Source organism: Sus scrofa, chromosome 11 (assembly GCF_054392235.1).
Source record: "Sus scrofa isolate SSC_HxYL_T2T_F1_AM1 chromosome 11, Sscrofa_HxYL_maternal_Yorkshire_Landrace_v2.0, whole genome shotgun sequence".
NCBI lineage: Eukaryota > Metazoa > Chordata > Mammalia > Artiodactyla > Suidae > Sus > Sus scrofa.
The window spans coordinates 13,971,102-13,989,035 of NC_139393.1; the positions used below are offsets into that span (position 1 = coordinate 13,971,102).

Here is a 17,934-nt window from a genome sequence, read left to right on the forward strand (position 1 = left end):
CCAAAAGCAGCAGAATACACATTCTTCTCAAGTGCACATGGGACATCCTGTACGACTGATCACATCCTGGGCTACAAATCCAACCTTGGTAACTTTAAGAAAATTGAAATCATATCAAGTGTCTTTTCCGACCATGACGCTACACAACTGGAAATCAGCAACAAGAAAAAAATCTGCAAAAAACCCAAACATGTGGAGACTCAACAACATGCTACTAAACAACCAGTGGATCACTGAAGAAATCAAAGAGGAAATTTAAAAATCCCTAGAAGCAAATGACAACAAAGATACGACACTCCCAAACCTATGGGATGCAGCAAAAGCTGTTCTAAGAGGAAAGTTTACAGCAATACAAGCCCACCTCGGGAAACAAGAAAAAGCTCAAATAAACAAGCTAACTTTACAGCCAAAGCAGCTCAAGAGAGAAGAACAGACAAGACCTAAGGCTAGTAGAAGGAAAGAAATCATAAAGATCAGAGCAGAAATCAATGAAGTAGAAACAAAGAAAGCCATAGAAAAGATCAGTGAAACAAAAAGCTGGTTCTTTGAAAAGATCAACAAAATTGATAAATCCCTTAGCCAGACTTATCAAGAAAAAAGGAGACAGCAGTCACATCAATACAATTAGAAATGAAAAAGGAGAAGGAACAACAGACATCACAGAAATACAAAGGATCATAAGAGACTACTATATGCAACTACACACCAATAAAATGGAAAACCGAGAAGAAATGGACAAATTCTTAGAAAAGTACAATCTTCCACGACTAAACCAAGATGAGATAGAAAAGATGAATGGACCAATCACAAGAACTGAAATTGAAACTGTGAGTAAAAAACTTCCAACAAACAAAAGTCCAGGACCAGATGGCTCCACAGGCGAATTCTATCAAACATTTAGAGAAGAGCTAACACCTCTCCTTCTGAAACTCTTTCAAAGAATTGCAGAGGAAGGGACTCTCCCAAACTCATTCTGTGAGGCCACCATCACCCTGATACCAAAACCAGACAAAGATCCCACCAAAAAAGACAACCACGGGCCAATTTCACTGCTGAACATCGATGCAAAAATCCTCCACAAAATACTAGCAAACCACATCCAACAATACATTAAAAGGATTGGGCATCATGCTCACGTGGGATTTATCCCAGGGATGCATGGGTTCTTGAATACCCACAAATCCATCGGTGTGATACACCACATTAGCAAACTGAAGAATAAAAACCATATGATCCTCTCAATAGACACGGAAAAAGCCTTTGACAAAATCCAACACCCATTTCTGATAAAAACCCTTCAGAAAGTGGGCATAGCGGGAACCTACCTGAACATAATAAAGGCCATATATGACAAACCCACAGTGTACATCATTCTCAATGGCGAAAAGCTGAAAGAATTCCCTCTGAGATCAGGAACAAGACAAGGATGTTTGCTCTTGCCAGTACTCTTTGACATAGTTCTGGAAGTCCTAGCCATGGCAATCAGAGAAGTAAAAGAAATAAAAGGACTCCAAATTGGAAAGGAAGAAGTAATACTCTCACTATTTGCAGATGACATGATACTATACCTAGAGAACCCTAAAGACTCTACCAGAAAACTCTTAGAGCTCATCCACAAATTTGGCAGAGTCGCAGGATACAAAACTAACACACAGAAATCAATGGCATTTCTCTACACTAACAATGAAAGAGCAGAAAGAGAAATTAGGGAAGCAATCCCGTTTACCATTGCATCCAAAAGAATAAAGTACCTTAGGAGTAAACCTACCTAAAGAGGCAAAAGACCTGTACTCTGAAAACTATAAGACACTGATGAAAGACATCACAGAGGACACAAATAGATGGAAAGATATACCATGCTCCTGGATTGGAAGAGTCAATCTTATCAAAATGACTAAACTACCTAAGGCAATCTACAGATTCAATGCAATCCCTATCAAATGACCAAGGACATTTTTCACAGAACTCAAACAAAATAATTTAAAGTTTGTTTGGAAGCACAAAAGACCCGGAATAGCCAAAGACATCCTGAAAAAGAAAAATGGAGCTGGAGGAATCAGGCTCCTGGACTTCAGACTATCCCACAAAACAATAGTCATCAAAACCGTATGGTACCGGCACAAAGACAGAAATACAGATCAGTGGAACAGAGTAGACAGTCCAGAATTCAACCCATGCACCTGTAGCCAACTCATCTATGCCAAAGGAGGCAAGAATACACAATGGAGAAAGGACAGCTTGTTCAATAAGCGGTGCTGGGAAAACTGGACAGCCTCATGGAAAAGAATGAAATTAGAACACTCCCTAACACCATACACAAAAATAAACTCCAAATGGATTAAAGACCTAGATATAAGATCAGATACCATAAAACTCTTAGAGGAAAACATAGGCCACACACTCTCTGACATAAACAACAGCAACGTCTTCTCAGATCCACCTCTTAGAGTAGCGACAATAAAAACAAAAATAAGCAAGTGGGACCTATTCAATCTGAAAAGTTTCTGCACAGCAAAGGAAACCCTAAACAAAACAAAAAGAGAACACACAGGATGGGAAAAAATCTTTGCAAGTGAAGCAGCAGACAAGGGATTAATCTCCCAACTTTATAAACACCTTCTGCAGCTCCATACCAAAAAAGCAAACAACCCCATCAAAAAATGGGCAGAAGATCTAAACAGACAGTTCTGCAAAGAAGACATATGGGTGGCCAAGAAGCACATGAAAAGATATTCAACATTACTCATTATTAGAGAAATGCAAATCAAAACCACTCTGAGGTACCACCTTACACCAGCCAGAATGGCCATCATCCAAAAGTCTACAATCATTAAGTGCTGGAGAGGGTGTGGAGAAGAAGGAACCCTAGGACACTGTTGGTGGGATTGTAAATTGGTGCAACCACTGTGGAAAACAGTATGGAGAAGCCTCAGAAAACTAAACATAGAACTACCATTTGACCCAGCAATGCCACTCCTGGGCATCTATCCAGAGAAAACCATGACTCGCAAAGACACATGTACTCTGATGTTCATTGCAACCCTCTTTTCAATAGCTAAGACATGGAAACAACCTCAATGTCCATGGACAGAGGAGTGGATCAAGAAGAGGTGGTACATATACACCATGGACTATTACTCAGCCATTAAAAGGAATGAGATAACAGCAGTTTTAGCAACATGGTTGGACCTAGAAATTATCACGCTGTGTGAAGTCAGTCAGACTTGAGACACCAACATCCAATGCTTTCACTGACATGTGGAATCTGCAAAAAGGACAGATTGAACTTGTTTGCAGAACAGATGCTGACTTACAGATATTGAAAAACTTATGGTCTCCGGATGAGACAGTTTTGGGGGTGATGGATGTGCGTATGGAATGGAAATCCTGTGAAACTGGATTGTGATGATCATTATACAACTACAGATGTGATATATTCATTTGAGTAATAATTAATTAATTTAAAAAAAAAAAGAAATGATGCCTTCGAGGATGGAAACCATGCAGTCTTACCTCCTCCCACCCCCAATTACTAACTCAGTTACTGGCATGTGGAACACGTACAGTAATTGATTATTAAACACAAATCACTACGTTTACTTTACAACCATATATTTTTAAGTTGAACGTATTTTTAAAGAGAGAAATCAAGCACTTGGAGTAAAATAATTTTACTTTTTCTAAGGTCAGTGCTTAAACATCTATAAATTATGATGATTGCAAGATAAGGCTTCATCACCACCTGACTTCCATTTCTAAGATCAGATATATGCCCAAATTCCAAGTCCATGGAGTGATGTTTTAGAGGGAGGGATATAACTGTCTTTCCTAACCACCTCTCTGCTACACTCTCTTGCCCGTCAATTTCTCTTCTGAATTAGAAGTGTTACTGAGAGGACAGGTCAATCAATGCCACTCTCAGTGAGAAAGCCCCAAGTGATGCTAATAACAATGCCTGGTGGGAGATGAAGTTCAAGTGAGAAGTATCCCCAGTAAGGGCATAACTAGCTGTCATAAATGAAGTTAAATAAACTTAAAAATCAACTAATTTTTAAATTAAATAGCTTAGGTTACTTGGTGATATAAAGGTATGTTAGAATACTTGCAAAGCAATTTCTCCCAGAAGATCTAAGTGACTAATGAGAGTTCCGATAGTAGTTCCCAGAACTCACTGTGAAAGCTTTGAAAATGGAGAAATTGCACTCAAATCTGGAACAAGACAGGGATGCCCACTCTCACCACTGCTCTTCAACATAGTTTTGGAAGTCTTAGCCACAGCAATTAGACAAACAAAAGAAATCAAAGGCATCCATATAGGAAGAGAAGAGATCAAACTGTCACTGTATGCAGATGACATGATTCTATACCTAGAAAACCCTAAGGACTCAACCCCAAAACTCCTTGAACTGATTAATAAATTCAGCAAAGTGGCAGGATATAAGATTAACATTCAGAAGTCAGTTGCATTTCTGTATACCAGCAATGAAGCATTAGAAAAGGAATACAAAAATACGATACCTTTTAAAATTGTACCTCACAAAATCAAATACCTCGGAATACACCTAACCAAAGAGGTAAAGGACCTATATGCCGAGAACTATAAAACCTTAATCAAAGAAATCAAAGAAGATGTAAAAAAATGGAAAGATATTCCATGTTCCTGGATTGGAAAAATCAATATTGTGAAAATGGCCATCCTACCCAAAGCAATCTACAGATTCAATGCAATCCCTATCAAATTACCCATGACATTTTTCACAGAACTAGAACAAACAATCCAAACATTTATATGGAACCACAAAAGACCGAGAATCGCCAAAGCAATCCTGAGAAACAAAAACCAAGCAGGAGGCATCACTCTCCCAGACTTCAAGAAATACCACAAAGCCACAGTCATCAAAACAGTGTGGTACTGGTATCAAAACAGACAGACAGACCAATGGAACAGAATAGAGAATCTGGAAATTAACCCTGACACCTATGGTCAATTAATCTTTGACAAGGGAGGCAAGAACATCAAATGGGAAAAGGAAAGTCTATTCAGCAAGCATTGCTGGGAAACCTGGACAGCTGTATGCAAAGCAATGAAACTAGAACACACCCTCACACCATGCACAAAAATAAACTCCAAATGGCTGAAAGACTTAAATATACGACAGGACACCATCAAACTCCTAGAAGAAAACATAGGCAAAACACTCTCTGACATCAACATCATGAATATTTTCTCAGGTCAGTCTCCCAAAGCAATAGAAATTAGAGCAAAAATAAACCCATGGGACCTCATCAAACTGAAAAGCTTTTGCACAGCAAAGGAAACCCAAAAGAAAACAAAAAGACAACTTACAGAATGGGAGAAAATAGTTTCAAATGATGCAACTGACAAGGGCTTAATCTCTAGAATATACAAGCAACTTATACAACTCAACAGCAAAAAAACCAATCAATCAATGGAAAAATGGGCAAAAGACCTGGGTAGACATTTCTCCAAAGAAGATATACAGATGGCCAACAAACACATGAAAAAATGCTCAACATCGCTGATTATAAGAGAAATGCAAATCAAAACTACCATGAGATACCACCTCACACCAGTCAGAATGGCCATCATTAATAAATCCACAAATAACAAGTGCTGGAGGGGCTGTGGAGAAAAGGGAACCCTCCTGCACTGTTGGTGGGAATGTAAACTGGTACAGCCACTATGGAGAACAGTTTGGAGATACCTTAGAAATCTATACATAGAACTTCCATATGACCCCGCAATCCCACTCTTGGGCATCTATCCGGACAAAGCTCTACTTAAAAGAGACACATGCACCCGCATGTTCATTGCAGCACTATTCACAATAGCCAGGACATGGAAACAATCCAAATGTCCATCGACAGAGGATTGGATTCGGAAGATGTGGTATATATACACGATGGAATACTACTCAGCCATAAAAAAGGATGACATAATGCCATTTGCAGCAACATGGATGGAACTAGAGAATCTCATCCTGAGTGAAATGAGCCAGAAAGACAAAGACAAATACCATATGACATCACTTATAACTGGAATCTAATATCCAGCACAAATGAACATCTCCTCAGAAAAGAAAATCAATCATGGACTTGGAGAAGAGACTTGTGGTTGCCTGATGGGAGGGGGAGGGAGTGGGAGGGATCGGGAGCTTGGGCTTATCAGACACAACTTAGAATAGATTTACAAGGAGATCCCGCTGAATAGCATTGAGAACTATGTCTAGATACTCATGTTGCAACAGAAGAAATGGTGGGGGAAAAACTGTAATTGTAACGTATACATGTAAGGATAACCTGACCCCCTTGCTGTACAGTGGGAAAATAAAATTAAAAAAAAAAAAAAAAAAAAAAAAAAAAAAAAAAAAAAAAAAGAAAATGGAGAAATTGAATGTGAAAGAAACAACTTATCCCAGATCATTGGTTGGGTTGGAACAAAGCCTTATATCCACGCCTCCTCTGTTGGGATGGCTTGAACTCTTGCTTTCCAATAGGAAAGAAATTTCCCCCGGGAAGTATGACCTTCCAGTGTAACAGGGGCATGGCTCTGAGCGGTCCTAATATTTTTTTTTTTTTTGTCTTTTGTCTTTTGTTGTTGTTGTTGTTGCTATTTCTTGGGCCGCTCCCGCGGCATATGGAGGTTCCCAGGCTAGGGGTCGAATCGGAGCTGTAGCCACCGGCCTACGCCATAACCACAGCAACGCAGGATCCGAGCCGCGTCTGCGACCTACACCACAGCTCACGGCAACGCCGGATCGTTAACCCACTGAGCGAGGCCAGGGATCGAACCCGCAACCTCATGGTTCCTAGTCGGATTCGTTAACCACTGCGCTGCGACGGGAACTCCGGTCCTAATATTTTTTTAAATACACAGCTTCTTAGCATTTCATACAACGGCGGCGGTGGGGGGGGGAACAAAATGGTGAGCAATTGAACGTATTTTGAAAGCACTGTGCTTGAATATGGCACAGCATTTTCAAGTTCTAATGTTATTCATTTAATGGAGAATTTTTATGAAGCAGTCTATTTTTGTGCCGGGGCCTATGTTAGGGACTAAGAATATGAAACAGACCCCTTCCCTTACAACTCAGAGAGAGAAACGGACAGTGAGTAAGTCATGCCACAAGTAACTTGAGGTTATATTTCTGAATCAAGCTAGAAATCAAGGGACCTTAGAGACTGTTAGCTCCCCAAGCCTTGACTCGTGGGTCTAGGAGAAGCCTGAGTATAATGTGTTTCCTAGTAAAATAACAGTGTCTGGAGTCCCATTTGTGGTTCAGTGATTAATGGACCTGACTAGGAACCATGAGGTTGCGGGATGGATCCCTGGCCTTGCTCAGTGGGTTAAGGATCTGGCGTTGCCATGAGCTGTGGTGTGGGTCGAAGACGAGCCTTGGATCCTGCACTGCTGTGGCTGTGGCCTAGGTTAGTGGCTACAGCTCCAATTAGACCCCTAGCCTGGGAACCTCCATGTGCCACAGGAGCAGCCCTAGAAAAGGCAAAAAGACAAATAAATAAATAAATAAATGTGTCCACCCTCTGTGGAGGAAATGGATTTGTGAAACCATAGTTAACCAGAGTTAACCAAGCAGTTCTTAGACACGGTAGCTGTGCAATAAATGTTCACCAAACGCAACCAGTAAGAACGAAATGCAAAAATGCAAAAATATCCAATAAGAAATGCAAACATATTCAAGCACACAATTAAAAAAAAAAAAAAAAAACCCAGTAATACCAACATGCTGCATTCTTACCCCAATTGTTCCAAAGCTTTCCGGCTTTCTTCTCATCTTTTTCTTGCACAAGTGTGTCCATATCCATTTGATCAGGTACCAGAGAGACTTGGGGCTCGGAATGACATTGAAGGGAGTAGGCAAGGTACCGCCTTCTTCAAAATAACTCATCCAAAGCTTTGTTCGAGCAAATTTCCATTCTATGTCTGCATGATCCTGAACAGGAGAATGTGATAACTGCTGACAGGTTTCTTAATTAATAAGGTGAGATAAACCTCACTGTGACCCGACTTTGAGTGGCTTTTGGAACATTAATTAAATTGCTTATAAAAACGCCACTGACTCCTAGAGATAGCTAAACATTGCAGGCAATGATTTACCCTGGAAAGGAGTCACAGCTCTCCTGTCCCTCTTCATTCTGCCCTCTTCCAGGAAAACAGACACCTAAAATAATTCCATGTTAAAGAGACTGCAGTGATTAGTTATGACTTGAAGATGAATCTTCATTTCCTACACTGCAGGCTTCCATTAGCTCAGTTTCATTAGATTCTGGCCACAAATGGGGCTTTATGTCTTCACGAAGGCTTTGAAACCCTGCCTAGGTAGATGCTCCTCCTGGCGTACACTTTTGGTGTTTCCAGGAAAAATCTTGGTTGATATATCTCCATGTGAGTAAACCTCCTCCACCTTCAGGCAACACGTAAAAACTCAGAGAGAAGCTCCTCTAACAAATATACAATAGGGCCTCTGAGATGGCATTGAACTTTGCATAACCTTGGCCAAATGGTACCAGATAGGAGTATGGCTTATGGCTGCCCACAAACTTTGAGTGTTCCTCAAATTTTTTATTAATGATTCCACTTTATTGATCTCCTGGAAAAACTCAGAAACATTTGTGGCAATTTGATATGGGGCAGGCAGTTTTCTTTTAAATTAACCACAAATCTTATTTAAGCAGAAAATCTGGGAAGTAGGAGGTGGTAGAAACCAGGCATATATACATTTTAAGAATTCCAAATAGTCCATTTTAACCCATTAATATTATTTTAAAAAAAGAACTCAGGTTTTTAGATAGGAGAAATTAGACTCTACTTTGTTCTGGTATCCCTAAACTGCTGTGTGCTGATGAACGCATGTGTTGTTTACATGTTTCTACTCTGAACAATGTGGCTTTTAGTCTAGATACTGGACAGATTGTGCTTTCATCAGGAGTCACAGTACCTAGAAAAGGCATTGTCTTGATTGTTGCTTAGCAAACGTGTGATTGGCTGGCTGGATCAGTGGATGGCACCAGAGAAGCTACAGCTTCCTCCCCTCTCCACCCCTGTCTTTCTTTCTGAACAAGTTACAGGTTCTGCATTAATGAGAGAGGTAGATATTGTTTGCTACGGTCATGGAGAGTGGGGCTGATCCAAATTGGCTTAAGGAAATAAAAAGGTAGTCACCCAAGGTGAAGTGATGTCCCATGAGGAGCTTCTGCTCCTCCTGGTTCTCAAGGAGTCACAAGTTAAGGATTATCCCGACCTCGTTATGTTCCCTTACTGCTGTCACAAAGCAGTCTCTTCCTTTGGTCAAGGTTTGAGATTCTGAAAAGATCTATAGCAACGTCTGTAGTGGTTAGTAAAACTGGAGGTGAAACATTGCAGGCTGGTGATGACTAAAATCCCGTCTGCTACCCATCTTCTAACTCTTAGTCATTATTTAAAACTTAGGTGTTTCCATCAATCTCAGCTGCCTCCTCCTCCCAGCTTATGTCCATGGTTCTCTATTCTGTACTTTTATCACATTCTGTAATTCCTTTTCACAATATTGAAATTGTTTATTTATTTATCGAATGGCCACACCCACAGCATATGGAAGCTTCCGGGCCAAGGATGGAATTTGAGGCACAGCTGTCATCCTTTAACCCACTGTGCAGGGCCAGGGATAAAACCCGTACCTTCACAGTGACCTGAGCTGCTGCATTCATATTCCTAACCCACTGAGGAACTCCTCAGTATTGAAATTTATTGAATTTGTTTGTCCCTACTACATTACTTTTTTTTCTTGAAGGCAGAGACTGCATTATTCTGTGTATCCCTAAAATCGAGCATAAGTCTGGCATATACTAGGTGCACAGTAAATATCTGACCCGGGCAGTGTGTGTGGGCTTTAAACGTGGTCTGCAGGAACGCTTTTTCCTTTCAGTGATTACATTTTCGTCTTCTTTCATGCATTCATTACCCTAGAGCTCTGAGTTAGGAGTAGGAGGACAAAAAGAGCAAGACCTCAGGGTAAATTCTGCTCTAGTGGGACAGGTGCAACTCAAATACTTGGCACTTTTATGCTCCAAGGAGGCATCACCTGCAGGACGTTGGGGTGCACCCATCTCAGGTTCTCAGTGCCTACTCTCCTCTCAAGTAGCTTTAGAGTTTTGGGGCCAAACAAAAACAGAGACTTGAAGATCATTCTCATTTCTGTAAGAAGTCACCTAGAAAGCCACACAGAAGCAAAAAGAAAATACTATACTATTCCTGAATAATGCTCTCTTCTTGATGAAACTGATACCTCTAATGTTTTATAGGATGCCAATTGTGTACAGAGTTTCTCTGTATACAGCTTGATAATTAGAGGTTTTCTAATATTTTTGGAAGGGTGGTCTGGAAAATAGAATCTACATTTGGCAAGTGTATTGACTAAAGAACGTCTGAAGCAAATGTGTGTGTGTGTAAAATAAAAAGTTTTAGATTTGTGAGACACTTAAGTGAAGTTCCACAAACTTAAATATTCACCTGCAAATCCTAGGACCTAAGTCATTCAGTGGTAAAACTTTGTTTGGTCTTGGAATCAGTAAATGAAAATTATTTATCCTTATGTTTTATGCAGTTTTTCATCTGTGACAGGTGTCTTACTTCCATAAAGACAGTTTAATTAAAATTAGAAGTTCTGCTTCTCAAAATAACAATAAAAACACCCCAGAGGTTTGGCAGTAGATTCAAAGATCCAATATAATTGCAGTTATTTATGGAGTAAATGGGAAGACTGTAATTATTCTTACAAAATCCTATTTGTCTCAAGTATACATATGAATGACTTAAGAAATAGATTTCATTCCAGTCTGGATTTGTTCTGTCACTATTGCTAATGGCTGTACACATATATCATGAGAATGCAAGTTCAAGGGGATAAAAGGCTTTGCCTTTCTTGTTCATAGCTGTATTTCTAGCTCCTAGAGCAGGACTTGACAACAAAGCAAGCAGTTAATATGAATTTATTGAATGAATGAGTAAATAAGCTAAGTGGTTTGGATTCTAGAATTTCAAGCAAACACATATGGTACTGTATATTTGGTTACAGAATTCAGGGTTACTCCTCTCTGGCTTTTTTCTGGGCTTTAAGAAACTGAAAATCCAAAAGTTTTTCCCTCAGACTAACTCTCTGAGCCAGCTTTTGTATCCTGCCGAACTGGTACAAGTTTGCTCATATCAAAATGGTAGATTATATGGTCAGAGACAATGTAAAACCCAGAGGGCACTTCCTAGAGATGAGCTGCCTGTTCGTAATTCATATCTCACCTAATGCCTGCCATAGCCAATGAGTGCCTGGCAGGATAGATTTAGTATATTTTATAATCATCTGTAATATGAAAAAATGAAAGTAGTATGTAGCCAAATATGGGAATATCACTTAGAAACATCAAATTAACCATTTATTTTATAATTTGGATTGGCCTTTTCAACAGCAATTGCAAATTGTATTTCCTATGATAGTAGGATGGGGTCTAGCTAAGAAGGGCACATTCCAGGGGGAGTTATTCTACTTACAGCAATAAGTTGGTAAGAATTATTCATCATAGCTATTAACATGTTGAGTAGGACAACCAGAGAGATGACATTGTATGTCCCAAACATGGTGGCACCAACAAACTCAGTGAATTCATGCTGTGCCTTGACATTGGTCACATATAAGTTGATGAGCCCAAATATTGACCAAAACAGGGACTGGAGTGTCTCAAATAACCTGGAATAAAGATAAAATGATACTAATAGTTAGAGTGATAGACCCATTATACAATAAGCTATGATGATACAACATGACTACTATTAGGTTCTGTTTGATTAATTTAGAAATAAACTTAAAAAGAGTTAAGAAAATTGATTTCTTCATACTAGCACAAATGGTGTTTTAATATTCCCAAGAGCTTTGAAAACTATTTAATTTCTTGGGGCAAGGAAGACAAACTGCAAAAAAAAGTCAAAAGAAGAGTAATATTTCCTGATATGTGAAAATTATATAAATTCACATTGTAGAGCCCACGAATAAATTTTTATTGAAATATAGCCAGAGCAGTTCATTTGTGCATGGTCTACAATTTCTTCTGTGTTACGACGGCAGAGATGAGTAGTTGCGACAGAGAACATATGGCCCACGAAGCTGCACCTGCGGCATGTGGAAGTTCCCGAGCCAGGGGTCGAGCCACAGCCATTGTAGAAGCAGTGCCGAGTAGTTATGTTGTGAGCCACGTGGGAAGTCCTGAAAATATTTACTACCTGTCCTTTTCATAACAAGTTTTGCAAACCCCTGTTCTACGGCACCGAGTCATAGTTAACAAGTGATAGATCCTCAGGCTTAGGCTTGAAAAATGTAAACTCTTTTACCTGATTTTGCTTGTAGTTGTAAAAGGTTTAAAAATAATGCTACCATCATGGATTTCTACATTCACAATTAAAATTGAACAGAGTGAAGCCTGTAAGAGGGCAAAATGTCTCAGAATGCTCAGATAATAAAATTTGCTATTTTTCATATTTTAGGGAACATTTTCTTCATTCTTTAACTTACTCCCCAAATGGAATAAGATGAAGAGTGTCTGAACCCAAATGAAGAACTGTCTATTTCAGTAGGGCCATTTTTAATACCTTAATGTGATAAAAAGACAACAGAACTCTTCTATTCTTTGAGAAATAGTTAAAATAAGACTGTAGTTAAATTATATGATGAAAACAAAAGCAAAAATATCTTATACTTGGCATGATGACTAAGGAGGTGGGATTTCAGTGGTCCAGTGCCCCAAGGAGGGTAAATTCACATGAGGCCAGTGGATAACGGTGTGGCCTGATGTGAAAAAAATGAGCTTAAACTATCAGATTTTCTATGAACATTTATCTTTGAAATATTAAGAGAATGAGGTAGCTGTTAAAAGAGGCTGACATAACAGGAGATATGATGTAAAATTAGGATCACTGGAATTATAAGAAGCCAAAGATTTGAGACAGCACAAATTAGGAAACAGAGAATTGAGGATGAATAAGCCAGGTAATAAGAAAACACTGAAGGGGGTACACGTAGAGTAGCTGTCATGTTAATACTGGTTCTCAGAGTAAAAAATCCCACAGTCTAATTCTTTGTCAGTGCCTGCTCTTCTTGAAGCCAGGGCTTGCTCTTGGCTCTGCCATTGCTAAGATCAACTCTTGCTCAAAGAATCAAAAGGCTGCAATCCAGTGCAGGATTCTTATACCAAACACCTGTTACTTGAAGCAATCAGATTGTTCAAGTTGAAGGAATTCAATGATGAATTTCTGATCTGTATAACCAGGAGAATCTAAATAATTTTTCTCAAATTTATTGGTTTTTAAAAAATATTCATTTATCTATTTATTAGTTACTGGCTGCACCCACAGCATGTGGAAATTCCTCAGTGAGGGATTGAACCCGTGCCACAGCAGTGACGATGCTGGATCCTTAAGCCCCTGAGCCATGAGCAAATTCCTTACTTTTTTTTTTTTTAATTTAAAATTTTTCCATTAAAGCTTGTTTACAGTGTTCTGTCAGTTTTCTACTATACAGCAAGGTGACCCAGCCACACTAATTTTTTTTTTTAGTAAACAATTTCATATTTTTAATTATATAACCAATTTTAATTACAGGAAATGTAATGGTTTCTTTATTGACTTATTTTGCTAGGGCTGTTCAGCTCTCAATGGGGCAAATTATCATAAAGGTTCTAACGTGATCAACCTCAGTCAGACCTTGATGCCCCAGCAGGGGTGTACCTACATTGAGAAGAGTCGAACATACAATCTTAAAGGACAACCAGATGTCAGAGTCTGAAAATATCAGGGCAAGTTTTGTATAATTCATTGGCCTCAGACAAAGACCACTAGAAGTTATTCTTTGAAAACTTTCTCAGAAAAATAAATAAATAAATAAATTTGACCCAAGGTCATATGTTCTTTGTTTTCAGTTACTTTAGGGACAATTTCTAAGATTAATGATAGAATCATTTGATTCAATTTGAAAATGATGTTTTTCTTCCTTTCTAAATAGCGTATATTCTCACTGTGAATATCCAAATATAATTTCATTGGTTTTCCCCTGGCATCAATGGTAGTTCAGAGAAAGAGAAGTTACATAAGTGATATAATAAATTATATAAAATGTTGCCACATAAATCCCATAGCAGTTACTTTTCTAAATGTTCAAATAAATGATGTAGAAAAAGTGGATTATTATGGTTGAATGATACTGATTTGCCTCTGTCTAAATAAGAACTATTAATCATTAGGGAATATTAGCAAACTCTTTGTCAAAACATTATTTACATACGTAATTAAAATTTGAAAATGAAAACATTCCAAGCAAGATGACATTATGATTAAGTCTGAATTTCATTCTAATTTTTCTTTCTTTTCATTTATTTTTTTAGTCAGATGATTCAGAAATAAGATTTGCAGAACAGTCCTACTTCACAGAAACACATTTACTTTTAGATGAATCACGACGGTGGTCTCAAGATTGGCATTGGTATTGGTGTTTCTTAGTTAATTATTCTTTTATTACATGGATTAAAAAATCAGTCCAAGTTAATATTTCAAAGCCATTACTTCTAAAAATGTTTTCGTAATTAGTGAATTTCAAATCTGTTGATAGTGACATTGCCCATAGACTGAAGAGCCATTAACTAAAGCACTTTTCAGATGGGCTTCATGTGACAACTACATTATTTTCCTAATTATTTGGAAAGATAAGGACAGAGAGTTTTCCAGGATAGTGTCACAATTCATTAAATGACATTTAGCATGAAATCTTGGTTAAAGACTAAAACCTGGCAATTTCTATAGCATTGCCATTCTAGAAATAATATTTTGTCTCCTGTTCCTTGAAGATATTTCCCAATTGCTACTTTTATAAATGAACTGTTCCCCTGTTAAATACTTTCACCTAGAGAAAGAGAATAGGTAAAAAGGGAATGTATTCCACAGCTGAGGTGTCCTTCTATCCTTTGAGATGAAACCAATGAGGACACATAAGTTAATACAAGACATCTGACTGTATGTTCTCATCTTATAAGAAATGAAATAATATTAAAACAAAGTATGGTTCCAAAAAACCATAAAAGGCTTTTTCCCCCTTTTCACGGCTGTACCTGTGACATATGGAAGTTCCCAGTCTAGGGGTCAAATTGGAGTTGCAGCTGCTGGCCTACACCACAGCCACAGCAACTCAGGATCTGAGCCATATCTGCATCTTACACCCCTGCAGCTAGAAGCAACACGGGATCCTTAACACAATGAGTAAGGCCAGGGGCCAAACCTGCATCCTCATGGATACTATGTTGGGTTCTTAACCTGCTGAGCCACAGTGGGAACTCCAGAAAAGGCTTTCTTAATGAGAAAATGTCTGTCCCAAAGTCCATGCCCCTCTATTCATAAGAGAATCCCTTACCCAGAGACTATTAGTTTAAAATTGTATGCAAAATAATTTCAGTGGCTAAACATTTGGTTTCTTTTAGTATCATGTGGTTCTTCCCATGGCAAAGAAAAAACAACCTGACAGTGTTACAGGAGCAGAAAGAAGTATTCACTTACTAGTGGGAAAATGGACAGAGATTCAGAGGACATAGCTCAGTCTGTTCCCGCTGGGAGCCCACAATCAGAAAGCTATCAGGAAGGCATCCTGAAAAGTTACACCTGAGACAGGTTTAGGAACACAGACTAAAATTTTTCCAAGAGAGAGAGCAGAACAAGGGCATTCTGGGATGAGAGAAGAATATGATATATTTAGGGACTGACAGCCCATTAGAAAATGTTGACGAATAAAGTGTTTTTGGGGAATGGAGAAAGATGAGCCTAAAAAAGGAAGCAAGGGGCGATCACTGAAGAATCTGATATGTCAAGCTAAGAAATTTGACTACATCCAATCAGGAATGAGAAGCCATTTAGGTGCTTTAAATAGAGGAGTGTCGTGATTTTGCTTCAGAAAGATTTTGTAGACGACAGGATGGAAAACGTATCAAGGAAGGCAGGGACCAGGTGCGGGGAACTTGGATTTAGGCGTGAGTAATGAGCAAGGGAAGATGGCCCTGAGAGAGTAATGAGCAGGAGTAGACGTTTATTGACACTGCATGTGAAGGGGTTGGGGAAAAGGAAGGGTCTCGTGGAAAACACAAGTGTTTGATTGAAGTATCGGGATGGGTTGTGGTAGCACTGACTAAGAAAGGGAGTTGAGGAGGAAGAAAGAGTTGTGAGAGAGACTGATGAGTTTTCTTTGATTGACTTTAAGTGCTTAGGAGATCTGCATGGAGAGGCATCCAAAAGACAGTTGGACTTCCAGATCTTGGGGAGAGGGATGGGTGCCAGTGATAGAAATTGAATATAGGCGTCGTCCCTTAGACATACATGGCCAAAGCCATTCGATGAGCTTCCACAGAGATACTGTAACAGGGTCAGAGGACAGTTACTAAGGCAGATCACTATTTAAAAGTACTCATTGAAATATAATGATCAGAGAGCAATGAGAAAGATTAGAAAAGTAAGAGATAAAGTATAAAAACACAGTACCACTGAAAGTAAAGGAGGATGAGAGTTTCAAAATGAGAGTGTTAAACAGGGTCAAAGAATGCAGAGGCACTGAGTGGGATATAAAGAGAGAAATGTCCACTGATAGTGGTGATAGGGAGCCTCTTGATATCGTCTAAAGTAGTTTTAGTGGAATGATAGAAGCAGCAGCAAATTGCACTTGGATGAAGAATGAATAAGAAGCAAGAAAACAAGCTATCTTGTTTAGGCTTCTTGTGGAGGTTGCTTGGATGAAAAGAAGGAGAGAGATAGGACTCTTAGGGTAAACAGAGTTCAGAATTTCAGCACACATTTTCTCCCTGAGTGGAAGGAGCATTAGAGAGGGACCATGGGAGATACAGATGAGGAAATACTCTACTACTGCTAATCAAAAAAAGTGGAGCAGATAACATGTTTAATCACATTATATGGCAGGCGCTGTATTAGGCACTTTACATGATTTATTATTTTTTAATCCTCAGATGAAGATCTCTGAGGTAGTGGATAATCAAAAGGAAAGGTTGAAATTTGTGGAAGTTACAGAGTCATTAAAAGAAGATATAATAATAACCTCAAGTAACAAGTAATACTAGCAGTTACTCTTGGTGAGGAAAGAAAAATAATTTCTTGCTTGCAGATTTACATTCCATTATCTGGAAAATTTCAAGTAGAACACCTGATTTATTTGCATTGAATGATGTGGACCTATAATATTTGGGCAATATGTAGTTATCTGTTGCTTTTCATGGTAATGGAGAAAACCATTGGTAAGGACACACTAAAATAATACATAATCCAAGCAATTCTTTTGGTTTTAGAATACTATTTCTTTATTAAATATTTTAGAATACTATTTGGTATTCTACTCTTTTGGTTTTAGAATACTATTTATTAAATATTTTGCATCAGACTTCTCTAGCCACATTCTTCCTAGACAGATATTAAAATTAGCTCACAATATATAATCACTTACTGCAAAGCCAAGAGGACAAAGGGGTTCTTGGGAATTTCAAGGATCTTAAGTTAGAATGGGGTTAGATAGAACCTTGTTAACTGCAGACAAATCAGATATCTGAGCAGGGGTTGGGTTTTGGAACCAGAGTTGTTCCCTGAATTAAAGAAGACCTGAGGAGGGAACTCAATTCTAGGTGTCACAAGGGAATAAGGAAAGACACGCTCTGATATCAAAACTGAGACACAATCCAAGGCCATTAGTCAGGATGTTGCTGCAAGAGATTTCACCGAATCCCTCCTGAACTGGATGGGAAAAGAGCGTGAGGAAGACGACATGGCTGAGTAGGCTGGTTGGGCTGGAGAAATGCTGAAGCCCAGGAGAATGAAGAGACTGGAATAAGTGATGAAAT

The 17,934-nt window shown here is 38.7% G+C and overlaps 1 protein-coding gene across 25 annotated transcripts in view; it reads right to left on the reverse strand.

Annotated features, from left to right (window-relative positions):
* The window catches only part of TRPC4 (transient receptor potential cation channel subfamily C member 4), a 219,838-nt gene that overhangs the window by 25,470 nt on the left and 176,434 nt on the right, over positions 1-17,934 (reverse strand). For all 25 annotated transcript variants that reach the window (XM_084981060.1, XM_084981064.1, XM_084981056.1 and 22 more), the window contains 2 exon segments: positions 11,561-11,756; positions 7,779-7,973 (listed from right to left, as the gene is read on the reverse strand). In XM_084981060.1, coding sequence (XP_084837186.1) covers positions 7,779-7,973; positions 11,561-11,756 — 391 coding nt within the window.